General features: G+C 48.0%; 1 protein-coding gene across 4 annotated transcripts in view; it reads right to left on the bottom strand.

Moving 5' to 3' along the window:
* Positions 1-13,627, bottom strand: part of FMNL1 (formin like 1) — a 57,720-nt gene that overhangs the window by 7,237 nt on the left and 36,856 nt on the right. For 3 of the 4 annotated variants that reach the window (XM_069076182.1, XM_069076185.1, XM_069076184.1), the window contains 8 exons: positions 8,317-8,391; positions 7,747-7,857; positions 6,909-7,058; positions 5,955-6,056; positions 5,400-5,664; positions 4,356-4,691; positions 3,724-3,845; positions 3,141-3,343 (listed from right to left, as the gene is read on the bottom strand). In XM_069076182.1, the coding sequence (XP_068932283.1) occupies positions 3,141-3,343; positions 3,724-3,845; positions 4,356-4,691; positions 5,400-5,664; positions 5,955-6,056; positions 6,909-7,058; positions 7,747-7,857; positions 8,317-8,391 (1,364 nt within the window). The remainder of the gene's footprint in view (positions 1-3,140; positions 3,344-3,723; positions 3,846-4,355; positions 4,692-5,399; positions 5,665-5,954; positions 6,057-6,908; positions 7,059-7,746; positions 7,858-8,316; positions 8,392-13,627) is intronic. The other variant, XM_069076183.1, reaches the window with a different exon arrangement.

Raw genomic sequence — 13,627 nt, 5'->3', positions numbered from 1 at the left:
CACACACACACACACACACACACACACACACACACACACACACACACTCCACAAACACAGACATACAGACACAGACACACTCCAGACTCTGAATCCAGACTCTGCTCATCAGTACCCATAAGACCACAAAACCCAATATTTTTGCTTCCTTGTGGCCTCCCCGATTAGACTGGGCAGGGATAACTTTTTGCTGTCCTGTATCCTTGGTGCACATTGCCTGGTATGTAGTAGATGCTTAATAAATGTTTACTGACTGACCATCTGCCCTTCTAAAAGTCCTCTGGGCCTCTACCTGGCTGCTCCCCCCTCCAAACCACCAAGCCCTGCCATTTATCCTGCTAACACACCCAAAGTACAACTCGGCCTTGTCACAGTGCCCTTAGAACATCCTAGAGGCAGCTAGCTTAGTGGATAGAGTGCTGGGCACAGAATCAGGAAGACCTGAGTTCAAATCCAGTCTCAGACAGTCTAGCACAGGTCACATACACAGTAGCTGTGTTACTTAAGCAAGTCACTCAACCTCTGCCTCCATTTTCTGTAAAATGGTGATAACAGCACCTACTTCCCAGAGAGATCAATTGAGACTATATTTGTAAAGGTTTAGCATAGTTCCTTGAACAAATAGGTTAATAAATGCTTTTTCACTTCCTTTAATGTCTTCCCCAATTAGAGTGTAAGCTCCTTAAGGATAGGGACTGCCTCATTTTTTGTACCCCCAGAACTTACTTGGTACAGAGTAAGAGTTTAATAAATGCTTTTTCATTCACCAATTCAAGCCACGGACCTCCAATCTGGGTCCTGGGCTTCCTTCTCTCCTCTGAATGAACAGATGATTGCTGTCTCTCTCTTACTGTCCCCATCCCCCCATACAGGCCCCTCCTTGTGCCCATCACATGCTATGCACTCCTGTACCACTCTCCCTCCTAACCCTAAAGCTCTCTTCTATGCTTTCCATCAATTCCACTCATTCTTTTTTTTGTTTGTTTTTGTTTTGTTTTGTTTTGGAGGGGGGAAGGCAGGGCAATTGGGGTTAAGTGACTTGCCCAAGGTCACATGGCTAGTTTTTTTCTGTTAAATGTCTGAGGCCAAATTTGAACTCAGGTCCTCTTGACTCCAGGGCTGGTACTCTATGCACTGCGCCACCTAGCTGCCCTGATTCCATTCATTCTTCAAGGCCTATTCAAACCCTACCCCAGCCTATCATGAGCTCCAGCAGCAATTCCAGCCTAAGCCCCAACATCTAGGCATCTTTTTGTTTTGGGTTAATTTCTTTTGTCTCCCCAACTGCTCTTGCAAATCACCCCACAGCCCCAAGTATAGAGCTGGACAGAAAATACATTGTCAAGAAACAGATGTCAAAAAAGGTTTGTTGATAATTCCAAGGGATGAGGAAGATAAAGCCAGGGAAGGTGGGTTAGAGGAGCCAAGGCCCAAAGGAGCTGGCTTAGAATTCGACTCTATAAATAACTACCTATGTGATAACAGGCAAGTCCTGTCCTCTAAGCCTCAGTTTCCCCCTCAGTAAAATGAAGATGGACTATAATCATCATAGCCTTCTTTCTATTTCAATCCCAGACGTCCCCCTATATGTGGCATAGTGAGGGATTTAGGGTCCAAAGACCTGGGTTCAAATCCCAGCAATGCCATCAGGGTCACCTGTTCAATTACAAGTAAGTGACTTCAGGTCTCAGTTTCCTCATGTGTGAAAAAGAGGGCTTTGGACTAGATGACCTTGGATATAGGCTCTCAAGGGTCCTATTCATCTCTAGACCCAAGATCCTATGAATACAGGGAGAGGAAAGAACATAGCAGGAAGGGACAGCTGGGTGGTGCAGTGAATAGAGCACTGGCCTGGAGTCAGGAGGACCTGAGTTCAAATCTGAACACTTGACACTTAACGAGCCATGTGACCTTGGGCAAGTCACTTAACCCCCACTGCCCTGCCTTCCCCCTTCAAAAAGAAAAAAAAAAAAGAACATAGCAGGGAGAAGAGACTGGATAGCAAAGGAGATAGATCCCCATCTGTGTAACACATCACTGGGTCCATGAAAGAATTTGTGTGTGCATGTGCAGAGGCCCATAATACCAATAACAGCAATAATAATAATCATTGCATTTACCCACCAACTCCTGACTGAGAAGCAATGGACAGAATGAGACATATTTTCTGGACATGGTCAAAATGGGAATTTGTTTTGACCATGTGAAAAAAAAATTAATGGCTAGCATTTACAAAGTAATTTAAGATGTACAAAGAGTTGTTTATAAGTTATTTCACTTTGTCCTACAATAGCCCTGGGAAGTAGGTGCTATTATTATCCCTGTTTTACAGATGAGGAAACTGAGGCTTGAGAGAAGGCAAGTAATTTGCCCAGGGTCACACAACTAGTAAGTGTCTTAAGGGGGGATTTGAATTCAGGCCCTCCTTACTTTAGGTCCAGCACTTTATGCACTGTGCCACCCATCTGCCCTAAAGCAGAGACATCCTACTTCTGTAGCACTGTTAGCTGAGAACTTTTGAGCCACAAAAGAATCAAGAGTAGTCCAGACACATGACCCATTCCTCTGTCCACTTCTCTTCCAGTAACCTTTCTTTACTTGTAGGTTAAAAAAAAAAAGAAAGGAGAGGGGCAGCTAGGTGGCACAGTGAAGAGCACCAGCCCTGGAGTCAGGAGGACCTGAGTTCAAATCTGGCCTCAGACACTTAACACTTACTAGCCATGTGACCTTGGGCAAGTCACTTAACCCCAATTGCCCTGCCCTCCCCCTTCCAAAAAGCAAAACTAGATAGATAGATAGATAGATAGATAGATAGATAGATAGATAGATAGATAGATAGATAGATAGATAGATAGATCTTTTTTTTAAAAAAAGGAAGGAGAGCTCTGGGAGTAAGAAGGGAAGGAGAGTTCTGGGAGATCTCTCTTACTCATGGAAGGGAAGAAGGGGTGGCTAGGTGGCACAAAAAAACTGGCTGTGTAACCTTGGGCAAGTTACTTAACCCCAATTGCTTTAAAAAAAAAAAAGAAGGGAAGGAGAGTTCTCTCTTACTCATAGGTAAAAAGGGAAGGAGATAACCAAGAGAGGTATAAGGAAATAAAACGCAAAGGAAAGACAGGACTAAAGATTATAGCACTCACGTCTCTATGGCCTGGCAGATACGATCGGTGCTCAGGTTGCCTTTGCGTAAGGTGATGGCCAGATTCTTTGCCCGGTTAGCCTCAATGAGTGTCACCTTGCTTGGGGCCTTTTGTGTTGTCTTGACTTTCAGGGCATTCAAGTCCAAAGAAGGACCCTGAGACTTGGTCTTGAACTGTTCCTCAAAGTCACTCATATCCAGCTCCTAGCACAGAAGAGAAGAGATTAGTGGGTTCGGGGCCAGAGAGAGAGACCTAGGACACCATCATTCAGGGTGTGTGACTTCACAGCCTTCCTCTTTCTTTTCCCACCCCAGATACCTCCAGTGAGGTTGATGCCATGTCCCTCTGTAGACCTCAGATAATTCTGCCCCATCCTGGGTTAGCTTCACCCCAAATTCATTAGGTCCCAAGTGACTTCCACTGTCAAGGATGCATGGAACAATGACCCAAAAGGACAACATGGAATCAACAAAAAGAGTCCCAAGTATGATGCTACCCCCACCTGAAAACTGAGTGGGTACACAGGGCCCGTGAAAGCTCAGAAGATTAAAATTCCACGGGCTGAAGTGGGAGAAAACTATACCTGTAGTACTTTCTCATCATTGATCTCAGTAAAGACAGTGCCTGTGATCTGGTTGGGCTTCAGGGCCACCCAATTGAAAACTGGCATGCGGAACTTGGTCTGAATTGGTTTCTTGGCCTTCACTGTATAGATCAGAAAGAGGGTTGAGTCCAGGGATAGGGGAGGTCATAGTTAGACTAAAAAGCTAGGGTTGGGGAAAGAGATGGGCCTCTGGGATGAAGTAGACTGGGAAGCAGGATATATAGGATTGGGGGAAGTGTGAAGTAGGGTGGGGAATAAATGGTCTCTTGCTTCAGGAGAAAAGATGGGGACAAGAAGAGGCCTAAGTGGGAGTGACTGAGGTATATATTAGAGTTGTGGGCTGGGTCAAAAGGGAAGAAAAGGTGGGTGGACAGATGGGGGGGGGTGGTTAAGGTGAGTTGAGTGCGAAGAATGTAGTCTCAGGCCAGCAAAATGCAGGTTTCTTATTAGGATCTCATGAATAGAGCTCCTACACACATATACACCTCATTTCTTCCCTAAGGCTAGAGGAGGATAGAAGAATATCAAGGGATATTGGGGACAATACCCATGTTCCCTCCCCACCTAAAAAAGAAATCCCCACTGTAACCTCTAATTCTGGCTCCACTTACCTGCACTAGTTTCTGAAGTGGGTCCCCCAAAGGCACCAGGAAGTCCTCCAGGAGGAGGAGGGGGCACTGCTCCATTCATCCCTGGTGGCGGGGGCGGTGGAGGTGGTGGTGCTGGGGATGTCCCAGTTCCAGGCAATGGTGGGGCAGGGGGTAGTTCTGGGTTACCAGGAAGGGGTGGAGGTGGAGGTGGAGGTGGAGGGGGTACTGAAGGTGAAGTTTGTTGATGGGTAGGTGAGCCAAGACCAAGGACTGGGGGAGCTGGTGGTGGTGGTGGCGGTGGCGGCGGTGATAGAGGACACACAGATGCAGTGGGGGGAGTTGCTGGAGGTGGGAGATCTGGAAAAAGCAGCAGAAAGCAATTGGACAGTCATCTTCCTCTTTGCTGGCAGATTGTAGTTCCTGGCAGCAGCAGAAAGTAACAGAAATTTCTCAAGCTTCCTAGGAAACCCAGGTTTCTAGCATGCAGGCCTCCCAGGGGACCTACTAGTTCAAGATCTGCCCCTCCCTTACCCAGCAGAGCCCATGCTCCTAACCTCATGGTAGCCACCTTCTCCACTGGCCCTGCTCCCTTTCCCGGGCCTAGCCATCCCCTCCTGTCTACTATGCCCCCACCTATCACAGTGGCCACCTGGCCTAAACTCTAGCCCAGAATAGGGACTTAGAGAAGCCTCTCCTCCAGCTTCACCAGGAGACACCCCTGAATCCAAATCCCACAGGATTACTGAAGTAATATTGAAAACATCTCAAATCAGCAAGTCCAACCTCCCTATTCCATGAAGGAGGAAACCGGGGCCCACAGAGGGGGCATGACTAGCCCTAGTTCACACAGGCAGCCAGTGACAGAGCCTGGATGCAAACCCAGGTCCCCTGACACCAAAGTCAGTGTTCTTTCCACCATGCTAAGCTGCCTCCCTCAGCCATGCCCAGAGTGTCTCTCCCTGTGAACCTCTCCTATCCCCTGCCTTCAGGAGGGTGAAGGTATCACCCAGTAGTAGGTCTCCCAAAGCTCTGACCCCCATCCCCAAACCCGAGGCTTGCAAACACCTGTACCGGGGGAGGTGGGTGCTCCCAGCGTCACCGGCTTTGGCGTCATCGTGTCAGATGGAGTTGCCACAACAACAGGGATGATCTCAATGGTGATATCTTCCCCGGGTCCTCTCAGGATTCGGATTAACCCTTTCCTCTCCAGCTCCTCCAACTTAAGCTCCAAGGTGGAGGGCTGGGCTGGGACTGGGGTGAGTACAGGCACCTTCTTGGGGTCAGGGGGCATCTGGGAGGTTCCCATGGCAGCACACTCACTGTGGCGCTCCTGGGTACCACATCCCCAAAGAAGGAGAGAGTCAATAACCCCACTGAGGACATTAAGCCAAAGCCCACTGACACAGATTCCCACCGAGTCCTCTGGTACATGGAGGGCCAAGCTCATTTCCATGCCCAGTGCCACTATGCCTCACCCTTCTCTCCATATTATCCCCAGGCCAGTTCCATCATCTCCCACGTCCTATCCTGCTCCTACACATCTCACCCCCTTTCTGGCCTCCAAACCCCCCACCTCTAACTTCTGGACCCACACGCCCCTCCCCCCACACCTAGCCTCACCCGGAGTATGTCCAAGTCCTTTCGAGTATGGCTCAGCTGCTTCTCCAGCTCAGCTATCTTGGCCATGGACTCGTTCTCTGCCTCCCGGAGCCGCTCTGTCAGCTATGGCAGCAGCACATGGTGAGCACACCCACCCTTGGCTGCTGACATCGGGCGAGGGGGCGGGTACCAGGCGGGCCTGACACCCAGGAGGGGGAGGGAAGAGGGACAAGAATCCCTCTTGATTCCGGGCCCTTCTTTTTTACTTCCCAATGTGTAGAGCTGGGACAGGTACAGGGAATGGGAACAAGAAAACCAAGTGGCAGTAAGGTGGGTTATCCCTTACTGTGTCTGGGACAGACCCCACTGGGGACTCTACATTCCCCAGACCCCTTCCTTTTCCCGGACCAAGAGCTAGAATGACTCAGTTCAGAGACCCTAAGATGTATTCTCTTCCCACCCATTCAGCCTTTAGCAGTGAAGAATAGAACTTTGCCTACCCCTAGCTTTACTATTTTATTCTTTGGCATATACTCCTTTTATGCCCAGCACCAGTCATGGGTACCATATATAATCCTTGGGCATAAAAAACACCCAGAGCCCTCTGCAGTCTCAGGCTGTGGGAGCCCAGTCTGCCTAGGAGGGTGGGGAGCAAGGGCAGGACCAGAAAAGCTCTGGGAAACAGGAGGACCCCAATGGAGAAAACACAAACTGACTCATCCATTGCCCCAATCTTCCTCTTTCTAGTGGAGGTCAATAAGAGATCTCAAAGCACTCAATTTTTTTCTCCCACTGGTCAGGGGATGAAGGGGTGAATATAGAGGAATGAGGTACCTCACCAGGAGTTCTGACTTGGGCACCCAGGGTCACCACCACTAGATGTCCTGGGGTCCTCCCTTTCTGTCCCCAGAAGTGTTACTGCTTTGGAGGGGGCTGCAGCAGAAAGGGCTCTCCTCCCTGGTCCTACCCTCTTACCAAGGCCACCTGTTCCTGCAGCTCCTCCATGTGCTCCAGAACTGCATTCTTGGTCTCTGTGTCCTCCAGGAGGGCACCCACATCAAAAACATTATCCAGATATGCTTGGATCTGCACCTGGAGCTTGTCACTCTCTGTCATCCGAAGCCTCTGCCACCAGGGAAAGTGCAAGAGGAAAGGTGATGAGGGCCAGGAGAGGCCCCCTTCCCTAGTGCTCCCCCAAAGTGAGGAAAGGAGAAAGCCCCACTAATCCCTCTCCCATTAAAAAAAAATGCCCAAAAAGTCCCCCTCCTCCAGGAAGCCTTCTTGAACTGATCAGAAAAAACAGACCTAATAATTTATTTTTTTTTAATTCCCTTCTCAATTTAGGCATGAAGTCTTCCATAGATGGCCTCCTCCTGGCACTCTGGCTCTTTCCTCAAAAGGCACACATAATTTTCAAGCCCCAGGCTTTCATGCACTTATTTACAATGAGCAAGCACCGAATGTTGGTTCCTTTCTCCTCAGATGTCCGTACGTCCTGCCCTCACATGTGCAGTCAGTAAATATTGTCTCAGGCTACAGCAGAAAGAACACAAAACTCGAGGACCTGAAATCCTTAAACTGCAGTCTCGTTTCTGATGCTGACTCACTGTGTAATCTCGGGCAAATTATTTCTTCCTCAGGCCCTATCCCATGAGCCAAAGGCAAAAGCCAGGGCTTGGCCTGTGTGACCATCTGTGCCTCCGGCCCAGGGGCATACCTTCACACAAAAGGATGTCTGGGATAAAGTCTCTTGGTGCTGATGCTGCTACAAGTGTGGCGAGGAGGAGAAGGGACTCCCGCCACTAGGACTTACCTCCAAGTAAACGTCCAGGCCCAGGTGAGTGAACTCGTATTGCAAAAAGACTCGAAAATTCATGTTCTCCACTGAATGAACCACAATGTTGATAAACTGCATGCAAGCCACCTGGGGGCAGAGAAAGCTGATGGTCAGTTTGTGAGAGTGGGAATCAGTTAGCTTGCAATTGCCAGCCTGCCATCCAAACCCTAACCCTGTTTTCTTTAGCTTCATCTGCCCTCTGTTTCCCCTCCCCATTATTCCATCCAGATCCATCCAAACTCCCCTCCCAGTCCTCAGCACCCCTTTTCCTCAGTACCCTAAAAACTCCAGTTTTCCCTACAGTAGACTGTTTACAGTCTCCCTGAGGCTTCAGGCCTCCCAAAGAAGCCCCAGGAACCAAGAGAGCTTCCCCTGGGGAGACACCTAGGTCCAAAGTCAGCCAGTGAATGATGCGGGCACAGGACTGAGGTGTTGGAGTCCCCAGCTTGAAGCTTGGAGCCCTTGAGGGCTTCACGACCCAATGGACCTGCCTAGAACAGCTGTGCTTTCCCCCAGCTTAACCCCAGCCCACTGCCCCCAACTCACCATGAAGTCAATGTTGCTATCTTCATTGCGGAAATACTCCATCAATCTCTCAAACCTGTTCTTCTCGCCACATACCTTGCAGGACAAAGGGCAAAAAGGAGGGGCTGAGTTAGGGTGTTAGATGGTGCCTGTGCCCCTGGATGCTCCCAGTCACTGAGGTTTCATGGGAAAATGTTCAATCTTAAAGCCAGATAGACCTGAGTGGTACCCCACGACCGACACTCACCTCAGCCTCCTCATTCGTAAAAGCATAACTATATTCACACCCTTATGTCACTGGGTCGATGGGGAAAGAGTACTTTGTAAATCTTGAAGCTTTATACAAATGTGAATGATGATGATGATGGGTCTTCTTTACATGGTAGGACCCTGACAGGAGAATTACTTATTCCACCCCTCTACTGATTTCTTGTCCTCCATCAACTAAGGGTCTCAAATTGTGTTCCCTTCCAGGCTAGGGTGGGAAGTGGGGGAGCGGGGGTTATATTCTTACAAGGTAGACAAGCAGCCCCATTTTTTTACAGGATGACAGTGACTCAGCTGAGAATGAGGCCTTCTACACCAGGAAAACACAGACACAGAGACACAGAGACAGACAGACAGATAGACACATACACATACACACTCCCTCTCACTGTCTGTTAACCACCAGTCTAAAGCTGCTGAATTTCAAAGTACACCTGTGTTTCCTGAAACATCAGAGGATCATAGGTTTATAACTACAAGGGACCTCAGAGGCCAACAAGTCTGATTTCCTCATTTTGCAGATAAAGAGACTCAGTTGGGTGACACAGTGTTTGATTTGGAATCAGGGTTTCCTGAGCTCAAATCCAACCTCAGACCCCAGACAAGTCACTTAACTTTGTTGTGCTGGGTGTCCTCATCTGTAAAATGGGTATAATGACAGGGCCTACCTCCCTGGGTGTTTGGGTGTTTGTGCAGATCAAATGAGCTAGTATCTGTAAAGCCCTTTGCTAAGCTTAAAAAGCACCATTAGAGGTGGCTAGGTGGTGCAGTGAATAGAGCACCCGCCCTGGAGTCAGGAGGACCTGAGTTCAAATCTGACCAAACTAGCCGTAAGACCTTGGGCAAGTCACTTAATCCCAATTGCCCTACCTTCCCCCCTCCAAAAAAAAACCCCAAAATAAAGCAAAATAAAATTTTTAAAAAGCACCATTAACAGTAAGACAGCTAGTAAGTGTCTAAGGTGGGATTCAAAGTCAGGTCTTTCTGATGCTAGGTATAAGATCTTATGCACTATACCACATGGGAGGCATGAAAAGTGGCCTCTGCTGCCCTGGACATGCTAAGAGGAAGGAGGAACAGAGCCAAGCCTCTCGATGGATGCCTGCCTTGGTGGTCCCCCTCTGTCCCCTTCACCTCCTGCCTGCTGGGAAGCTCTAGGCTCTGAAAGCCTCCTCAGACCCAAGCTGCACTTGGACAGAGCCATGCAAATAAGATGCAAACCAGTGTCCTCAACCATGCCCTGAACAACCACAATCAGGACAGTTCACCCTGTTCTCCCTGAGGGACCAGGGATGCCAGCCTGGGTGTCATTCCAAGGCCTGAATACTTCATGGGCACCAAAGGTTGCCATGGCCCCCTCTACAAACCTCACACTGAACTCCGAGTTCAACTGAGCTAACCCTGCCTGTTTCTGTGTTCACTTTCCTAGGTTAAGTGCCAAATTCACAATTCAGGCAGACAACCTGGAAATCACCCCAGGGCATGGGCACCAAGAGTGGCAGTAAAATCTGCAGTCAGAAAAACCTGGATTCAAATTCTGTCTCTTCCCATTTTACTACCTCAGTGATCTTGGGGCAAATCATTTAACCTCTCAAAGAGAGGGTTGGGCTAGATGATCTCCAAAGTTCCTTTCAAATAAATAGCTTAAAAGGGCCAAGGTCTCCCAATGTATCCTGGGTCATCTCTAGTCATCCTAATGAATATCTGGCCACTGGACCAGGATGGCTCTGGAGGAGAAAGTGAGGCCGATGACTTTGCACAGCCCTGCCTCACTTAAATCCAATTCACTTGCAAGTCATGGAATCATCTTCCTGATGGCATGGTCCTCTTTGAGAATGAAGGACAAATACAACACAACGACAACCAAAGGAAAATCTATGATGAAATTAGATGGTATTTGGTAGAGCTGTGAACTGGTCTGGCCTTCTGGAAAGCAATTTGGAACAGTGCCCCAAAAGCTATTAAATTATATCCCTTTGGACCCAGTGATACTGCTACTAGGTCTATGCCCCAAAGAGATCAAAGAAAGAGTAAAAGGAGTTATATGAACAAAAACATTTATAGCAGTAAAGGATTGGAAACTGAGGGGTGCCCATCCACTGGGGAATGGCTGGACAGATTATGGTACATTATGTGATGGAATGCTATTGTGCTGTAAAAAAATAATGAAGGAAATGGTTTCAGAGAAATATGAGAAAACGTGTATGCAAAGTCTGATGCATATAACTGATGCAAAGTGAAGTGAGCACAGCCAGGAGAACAATTTATATAATGACAACAATACAGTAAAGATAAAATGACTTTGGGAAGTGATGAACATAATGGCCAACAATTCTAAAGGATTCATGATGAAACAAGGTTCTTACCTCCTGACAGAGAAGTGATGAACTCAGATTGAGACTTTTTTTAATATAGCCAATGAGGGAATTTGGGGGCAACTAGGTGGTACAGTGGCTAGAGCACCAGACCTGAAATTAGAAAGACTCTTCTTCCTGAGTTCAAATCTGGCCTCAGAGACTTATTAGCTGTGTGACCCTGGGCAAGTCACTTAATTCAGTGACTTTGCCTCAGTTTCCTCACCTATAAAATGAGCTGGAGAAGAAAATGACAAACCATTCCAGTATCTTTGCCAAGAAAACCCCAAAAAGAGTCATGAAAAGTCAGACATGACTGAAAAAAATAACTAAGCAACAAAAAATAAGGGAATTTGTTGTGCCTGACAGGGGTTTTGTTTTTTGTTTTCTCAATGATGGGGAGGTGGATATTTGTTTGAAAACAGAATAAAATTTAAAAAGAAATCAACTAGAATCCCTACTCAATCCCACAGCAGGTATCCTCTGAGCAACGAGAAGTCCACTCAGTTCCATCAGGAATGGATGAACAGTGGGTAGGTATGTCCCAGGAAAATAAGACTGAACGTCTGGGGAGAGCTTAGAGGGAGGTAGCCCTCCTAAAGCCCTCACCTTCAAACTAGAGGGAGGGTGGGGAGTGTGGACAACACCTTACACATAATCTGTAAACACTCATGTCTTCCCCTGTTAGAATGTAAGCTTCCTGAGGGAAGGGGCTGTTTCACTTTTTTCTCTGGGTTCCCAGCAGTTGGCTCGGTGCTGTATATAGTAAGTGCTCAATAAATGCTTGTTGACTGATTGCCTGATTCATCAGGGGCCTCTTCCCTACCGTCTCTAAGTGGGGCAATCCTATCACTGTGCTCTTCCTTTATTTCCCCGAACCCGCTGCCGATGGCCAAGGAAAGCCCATGCCAGCCACTGCCACGAGCTCTGAGTCACTGCACCTGCCATCCCACACTCTTTTTTCTTCCATGAGGCTGACAGTTTCTCAGACACTACCTAGCCTAGATGTATTAATAGCTGAGCACAGGCAGAATGTGGGGGACGGAGGCTGAGGGCCAAAAGCTAACTCCTTTAAAGGAGCAGACTCTTTTCTAAAAAGAAAAAGAAAAATGGTGGTAGGTAAAACAAGGGGAGTAGGAGAGAGGAGGGGAAGAGAAGAGGGGGAAGGGGGGAGGAGGGGAAAAGGGGGAGGGGGAGAGGGAGAGAGGGGAGAAAAAGGGGGACAGAGATGGGAGAAAGAGGGGGGAAAGAGGAGGAGAGAGAGGGGGAGAGAAGGGGGAGGGGAGAGAAGGAAGAAAGAGGGGGGGAAGAGGGTAGAGAGGGAGGAAAGAGGACAAGAGAGGGGAAGGGGGGAAGGGGGAGAGAGGGGGTAGAAGTGAGGATAGAGGGGGAGAGGGAGGAGAGAAAGGGGGTGAGAAAGAGCTTAGCTCCCCTAGGCACTGAGAAGGTCAGTCCCCCCCACAAGGGACTGAGGAATAGAGAATGACTCAAGCTAGAGGCACCAAGTTCAACTGATTGGGGTTTTGACAAGTGGTTCTGGAGAAGGAACATCAAGAGAGAAAATACTGGTTGTGGAACCTTGGGCAACTCACTTCACCTCAACAGAATTCAGTTTCCTCACCTGTTAAAAAAAAATCAGGTTTGATGAGATGAGCTCTGAGGTGCCCTCAGTTGTAAACTCTCTGAAGAACAACTTGGGAACACTCAAAGGTTTTGTAGTAAGAGATCAGGGGCAGAGACAGGGGAGAGAGAATGGGATCACAGGATGGAGCTAAGAGGACAGTGCCAGGGCCTCTAGAGAAAGAGTGTGGTGACTCTCAGGACCCAGCCTCGCTTCACCCCCCTTTTCCCGGGCCTATTCAACATCCTCTTCCGATAAGTGGGCCTTTACAAACTAAGTCGTCCTCCCCCACCCAACTGTCTGCTCCATTCATCCACCCTACTTAGGTTTCCCACACACTTGCCTCCAGAAATTCACACTGTTCAGCTTTTCTTTGTCTATGATTTTATGGGACAAGCTGGGATTTAGGTATGTCTTGGCTCCCTCATTAGACTGAGGGTTCCTGAGGGTAGAGACTGGATCTCTCCCTTAAAATGTGAAGCTCCTTGACAATGGAGACTGCTTCCCCCATCATCAGGTGGAGAGCTCCCTCCCTCTGGATACCCTCCTAGGGCACAGGATGGATTATACTCTGAGTGGATGTGGGGATGGAGGGGCCTGGAAAAATGTAGTGATGATACCAAGAAGGAGCTCTCGGCCCAGCATCCAAGGGAAACAGACCCCACCCATGCCTGTTCTCTCTGGAATAATCAACCTGTCTTAATCAAGGTAGGGAAGTAGTGGCAGTACAGTGAGGACTTGGGAAGATCAGAGTTCAAATCCTGCCTCAGACCCTTCCTAGCTGTGTGAACCTAGACAAATTATTTAACCTCTCAGCCTGTTTCCTCATCTGTAAAATGGAGACAACAAAAGCACCTAACTCACTGTGTTCTGTGAAGATAAAAGGAGATAATATATGTAAAGCACATTATAGAAGTTTCCTTGAAGTGCCACATAAATATTACTATCAATAGTATTTATTACACAATGCCAGGAGGCATTGTGCTAGGCACTGGGGATATGAGTATATCATATGAATATCAAATGAAAGAAAATTTAAGTGCCCTGGTCCCCTCTGAAATAGGTACTATTTATTTTTTTAAGACTGAAA

The sequence above is a fragment of the Petaurus breviceps genome, unplaced genomic scaffold, assembly GCF_028583685.1.
Source record: "Petaurus breviceps papuanus isolate PSGF00001 unplaced genomic scaffold, PetGlider_PUasm1.0 90925, whole genome shotgun sequence".
NCBI classification, from domain to species: domain Eukaryota; kingdom Metazoa; phylum Chordata; class Mammalia; order Diprotodontia; family Petauridae; genus Petaurus; species Petaurus breviceps.
The sequence above is the reverse complement of the archived record's forward strand: the minus strand, read 5'-3'. Positions and strand labels throughout refer to the sequence as shown.